This window comes from Acomys russatus, chromosome 21 (assembly GCF_903995435.1).
Source record: "Acomys russatus chromosome 21, mAcoRus1.1, whole genome shotgun sequence".
Lineage (NCBI taxonomy): Eukaryota > Metazoa > Chordata > Mammalia > Rodentia > Muridae > Acomys > Acomys russatus.
In genome coordinates, this window is record NC_067157.1 from 7,392,051 (window position 1) to 7,398,294 (window position 6,244).

General features: G+C 48.3%; 1 protein-coding gene across 2 annotated transcripts in view; it reads left to right on the plus strand.

Moving 5' to 3' along the window:
• Crybg1 (crystallin beta-gamma domain containing 1) overlaps positions 1 to 6,244 on the plus strand; it is a 112,795-nt gene extending 106,551 nt beyond the window's left edge. For both annotated transcript variants that reach the window (XM_051164619.1, XM_051164618.1), the window contains exons 18-21: positions 81 to 204; positions 754 to 912; positions 2,582 to 2,744; positions 5,438 to 6,244. In XM_051164619.1, the coding sequence (XP_051020576.1) occupies positions 81 to 204; positions 754 to 912; positions 2,582 to 2,744; positions 5,438 to 5,526 (535 nt within the window). In that variant the 3' untranslated portion in view covers positions 5,527 to 6,244. The remainder of the gene's footprint in view (positions 1 to 80; positions 205 to 753; positions 913 to 2,581; positions 2,745 to 5,437) is intronic.

Here is a 6,244-nt window from a genome sequence, read left to right on the forward strand (position 1 = left end):
ACATTCTGAAAGCAAATGTAAGCGTCAAGGCCTGCCAACAACTGGAAGTTGACATCAGCTGTGGTTTGTCCTCTTTTCAGATGGGTTACCTACGAATATGGAAATTACAGAGGCCGTCAGTTCCTGCTGTCTCCGGCAGAAGTGCCAAATTGGTATGAGTTCAGTGGCTGTCGCCAAATAGGCTCTCTACGGCCCTTTGTTCAGGTATGTGACATTTCCCTCCACACTGTGCAAAGACTTCTCAAAAAACATGTTTTTACAAAAATATTGTTCAGCCTTTTAGCTTCGATCCAAAGCTTGGCACTGGCTCCTCTTCCCTCAGCCTTTGGACATCAAGTTCATGGCATCAAGAGGCATGATGGGAGACAGGCGGTCGTGGCGCATGCCTTTAATCCCAGCACTTGGGAGGCAGAGGCAGGCAGATCGCTGTGAGTTCAAGGCTAGCCTGGTCTACAAAGTGAGTCCAGGACAGCCAAGGCTACACAGAGAAACCCTGTCTTGAAAAACCAAAAAAAAAAAAAAAAAGGCATGATGGGTATTCCAGAAATGCCATTAAGCTCAGCAGTGCACGTGCAGTGTCAGCTCTGGTTGTCCATGTGGCACATGCCGTGCCTCCTCACACTGGAATGTCCTCAGACTCTTAGCTTAGGTGTAGCCACCCTTGTGCTCCAGTTAGGATTCTTCCAGACGTGGATCTCAGCACTTCCGGCGACACAGTTGCATGTGACCGCCACTGGTGTTTTTGTCTTCTAGAAACGAATTTACTTCAGGCTCCGAAACAAGGCGACGGGTCTGTTTATGTCAACCAATGGGAACCTGGAGGACCTGAAGCTTCTCAGAATCCAGGTCATGGAAGACGTCGGCGCGGATGACCAGATTTGGGTTTATCAAGAAGGATGCATCAAATGCAGGGTGAGCGCTTAGGGCTGCTCAGGCCTTTGCCTTAGTGCGCCTCTGACCTTTCCAGGGTGAGCATTTAGGGCTGCCTAGGCCTTTGCCTTAGTGTGCCTCTGACCTTTCCAGGAAGATGCTGTGATACAGTCCCCAGAGACCTTCCAGAGATGAACTGGAAGGTTCAATCCCCCACGAGAGGACTTCCCAGCTGTGACAGACTCAGAACCGGGGTTGGGGATCCAGAGCTTAACTCAACAAGAGAGTGCTGTGCCACTTGGCTCAGAGCCATGCACAAGAGCACCTGTGGGGTTGGCTCCATTTCAGAGAACTCTGCAGGGCAAGATGAGAGTAGTCAGACACAGCACAGTCCATTTTCTCATGGTTGGTCACCCGCTGTCCAGTAGGAAATGGTCCTGAGTTCACGCTGCTCCGGCCACAGCCGACATGAGCAGCAGTGGCTCTTGTACTGTAGCGGGGATCTCTTTACCCACTGGCTTTATAAGCTTGGCTGTGTACCTGATTCTTTAAAAACTTCTTGGTGCCCGTGAGTGTTCAGGAGCACACCTCTTCCTTATGGCTGTTGTGCCTGAGAGAGAATCATGTTTTCGTAAACAGAAGAAAACCTCACAAGAAGCTGGGTGGCTGAAAGACTGCAGCTGAAAAGGAGGCAACTTCTGCCTTGGGATCATCTCACTGCCAGAAAGTGGTACCCTCAGCAATTCTAACATCTCAGTGACATTGTAGATCTAGGGGGAAAAGAGAAACGTCACAGATGATGACAGTGATTTTACCAGCATATATGTGTGCATGCGTGCACACCCACCCAGGCCTCATACATGCTAGCCAAGCACTCTCCCACTGAGCCACGCCCCCTGCCCAGATCAGTTCACTTTGAATAAGCTTTCACTGCAGCGTGCTGGCAGTGGTGAGCAAAGCTGTTTGTTAGTTCACGGGGGACTTTAAATCCTTGCATTAAAGCACGTGTTCTTGTGTTTTCATTTTCCTGCTTGTTATACCTGGGTAGCATGCCAATTTAGACAATTTTAGACATTTCTCATGTAGAGAGATAAGGAGCCAGAGACTGGAACCCCAGGCTTTAAGCAGGGAGGGCATTCTGTCTGCCCCAGTGCAGCTGCAGAGGAGAACAGGTGTGAACTGGACACACAGGTCAAGAACGAGCTGTGGGTGTGGTCTCAGAGCACATTCGCTGCTGACAGGGAGAGCTGCAAGGTGGGCAGGTGACTGGACTGAGACTCTACGTTTTCTTTGTTAATTTTTAAGTGTGTGGGTATTTTGCCTGCATGTATGTGCATGCCCGGTGTCCAAGGAGTCCAGAAGAGGGTGTTAGATCCCCCGGGACTGGAATTATAGACAGTTGTTAGCCACCACGTGGGTGCTGGGAACTGAACATTGGCACTTTGAAAAAGCAGGCTGTGTTATCCACTTAGTGTCCTTGAAGCTGCTCTTAATAGAATCTCACAAAAGCCAGTCTCACAACGCACAAGAACCGAGGGCTCATCATCGCTCATGTCACCTGAAATAGTGGGCCTATTTTTTGGCTTCGGCTCCTCCAGCTGACAGCTGTAACGGCTCCTGTGGCGTAAAGCAAGCCAGGGACTATGATAGTGTTAGACATCAGTCTGTGAGACTGAGTGCGTGTCCTGAGACAGCCTTGTTTGCTAAGCAGATAGCCGAAGACTGCTGCCTGACTATCGTGGGCAGCCTCGTAACATCTGGCTCTAAACTGGGACTGGCCCTCGACCAAAACGCGGACAGTCAGTTCTGGTGCATGAAGTCGGATGGCAGGATCTACAGCAAGTTGAAACCAAATTTAGTCTTGGATGTGAAAGGTAAGGACCGTTTCTTTCCTTGTGATGCTCCCTTCTTTAGTTAAGGGAAAGCCTGTTGGGAAATGTTGGGTGTGCTGCTGACATGCTGCTGGGAGGTGATCCATGGGTCTAACATGTGCTCACTGAGCTGCACCCTCAGTCCTGCTTTACAGTAGTGTCAGGTCAGTGTAGTCCATGGCTTTCATGTACACAAGATGCCTTTTCACTGAAAAATCTCAAGTCCTGGAAGAAATTACCATGCACTAGGAGTCTCTAAAGTTACAGAATTTATAGAATGAATCAATCTCTCTAATAAATACCATACACACACACACACACACACACACACACATACATACACACACACACATACACCATAAATATGGTATTTATTAAAGTAACTTACAGACTGTGATCCAGCTTAGCCAACAATGGCTGCCTGTGAATGGAAGGTCCAAGAAGCCAGTAGTTGTTCAGTCCACAGGGCTGGATGTCTCAGCTGGTCCTCAGGAGACATTGGCATCCTGAAGAAGCGGCCTCTAATGCCAGGGAAGGAGTGGGCTTGCCAGTGAGAGCAGCAAGCAGAGGGAGGCCTCTTTCCTCCATGTCCTTAAGTGGTTCTCAACCTTCCCAATGCTGAAAGCGCTGTACACTTCCTCATGTTATGGGGACGCCCTCCAACCGTAAAATGATTTTCCTTGCTACTTCATAACTGTTTGTGGGTTCCCTTGTTGGCTGCAGCAGTGCTATAGTTACTTTCTTGTTCCCCAGAACTTCAGTTTCTCGGAATGTGGGGAAATGGCGCCACCTTGTGGACATGAGAGCAGGCTGCATGGCCAGCACACTGGCAAGAGCAATGTAGACAGCTCTCTGCTCTTCTCTGCTTAGGAGCCTGCGGTTTTTCATTTGTTACCTACAAAAACTGAGTGAGATTCACCAGATCTTTTTCCTTGCCTTGCATTTGGGGAGTGAGATGTTTTAGTGAACACTGTGTATAATTCCAGCCGGGTGTCCCATGACAATAGTGGAAGCTTACTCACACTCTCAACAAAAGACATCAAACGCCTGGTAGGGTTGTATGCTAAACAGGCCAAACTACTACATAAGACACGGAAACTAAAAATAAACCAACACAAAGAGGTAACCCCAGGCAGTATCCTTTCTTTGTCCCCCGTGGCCTTAAATCTGTACTCTTTCTAGCCAGAACCTAAAGAATGAAAAAAGACACCGAGTCCTTAATACTTTTTGAACTGTTGGAGTCTGTTGTCTTAAAAAAAATTTTTTTAGAAGCCACGTGTGGTGGTGCCTGCCTGTGATCCCAAGCACTCGGAGAGACAGAGTCAGGCAGATTTCTGTGAGTTTGAGGCCAGCCTGGTCTACAGAGTGAGTCCAGGACAGCCAAGGCTACACAGGGAAACCCTGTCTCAGAAGACTAATAAACAAAAATAAGAAAGTTTAGACTTATTAATGTATATGAGTGCTTTACTCCCATGTGTGTCTGTGCACATGTGAGTGCCTGGTAGCCTCTGAGGTCAGAACAGAACACTGGGGCCCTGGAACCGCAGTTGTGGGTGGTGTTGAGCTGCCATGGTGCTGGGAATCTTGCCCTCTGGAAGAACAAGAACTTCTCTTGGCTGCTAAGCCATCTCTCTGGCAGTGGCTGCTGGCAACTGTGTTATCTCGATGGGGAGTGCAGCATTTGCTGGGGCCCTGAAAGTCTTTCCTGGCCCTGGGCACTGCTCTACAGCCCACTCCCGGTGCTCAGAGACATGAGCTGCTTCTGAAAGACGAAGAGATGATTTCCTTCACCAGCTGCTGTCTCAGACTCTTCTGCGAGATGACGTGTTGTTTCTCCTTGTCTGAGGATGACGCAGGGTTCTGCCCTGCGTCCAAATGCAGATGTTCACTGCCATGGGGACCTTGGTGGAAAGGATTCAGCTGAAGCTCACAAGGCATCAGAAAGGATGTTTACTCCACACTGGGAAAAGCCAGATAGCCCTTTCTGTTTTAATGACTCTTCTACTGAAAGGAGGTACAAGCTGCTTTTCACACTGAAGTGCCTCACGTTCTCAGTGAGCACCCGTGGAGAAGCCCTTTCAAGCATCCTGGTGAGAGGAGTACAGGCAGGGTTCTTACATGGTACTCAGCACTATTTTACACACCCAAGTTTCCAGCAGTGAGGGTCTTGGGTCCTGTGCATGCTTTGGGGTGTCATTCAAACCTTTAACCTAATTATACAGCCGGTTTTTATTATGCAGGCAGAACTCACTGCCTGACTCCCTCCCCCATGGCCTTTCCTCCCACTGCCACCAGATGGTCCTGCCTGTTCCTCACTGATATCCCACCATCTCCCCTAAATCCACCTTGCAGCATCTCTGTTTTTTTGTTTTTTGTTTTTCCTTTCTCTAGACTTTTCCCTGGGGTTCCTATTTCAGATGTGGTAATAGTAGCTAGACTGGCCTAAACAGCTGGGTAGAAAAGTGAGAGCCAGAAGCCAAGATGGGCTGTGTGAAGCCGCTGGTCCCCATGATGGATTTGAGCCACCCCTCCCCCCTCCCCCCCACAAGCTGACCTCCTCCCACAGGCTCCAAGGCCTCTCTCCCTGCTCTTTCCCTTTCACTCCCAGTTGTCTCATGCTCTTCGGGAGTCTCAACAAACACGTTCTCCCTTCTCCCCTGGCACGATTCTTACTTTTTAAAAAATCTTTCACTCAGGGGGTGCACAGTACGATCAGAATCACATCATCCTCAACACGGCGAACACAGAGAAGTTAACGCAAGTGTGGGAAGCCATGGTCCTGTGAACCTGAACCGAGAATGCAGGAGGAGGATTTCCAGGGGATTTTCTGGCCACCTTACTGAAGAAAAATAAAATAACAGAGCTGATGGAGAAGCCAAGTAGAAAGTGGACTGGAGGCCATGGCGGGGAGAATTGGCTTCTCAAAGACATTTGAGGTTGAAGCCAATAGATTGATGTTCTTGTTTCTTGCCTCGTATTTTCTCAGTAGCTCATTAAACAAGCTGCTCTGGTAGCAGCTTTTGGGTGTAGATGTTTTAAAGATCAACACCACATCGTAAATTATTTCCAGGGACAGGAGGGGACAAGACTTCTGAGTGTGGACATACAGATTCCTTAGAGGGAAGGATGAAAGGCCAAGCTGGTCCTCAGAAGACCTTAGCATTGGAGGGTGTGTTGCCAGACCTCTGATCCATGGCCTTCACAATTTCCAGGACCATTTATCTGGGATGGTAGAGCGGGAAAGCCCTGTTTTCTCAGACATATTCTGAGGAGTTTAGCAAGCATAAACAAAACACTATTCAAATAAATAAATTTGCAAAATTTCATGTGGATGTCTGTTTATGAGCAGAACTTGGGTTATTTTAATTCACCTGAGGACTCCCTCAAGTGTCTACAGATAGTTTAATGCCTTCCTCACAGCTGCTGTTGGGACAGTATTATGGTCTAATTTATTAACCCTTGCTCTGCCATTCACATCTAATGCTGAAGCCATATTCTATAAT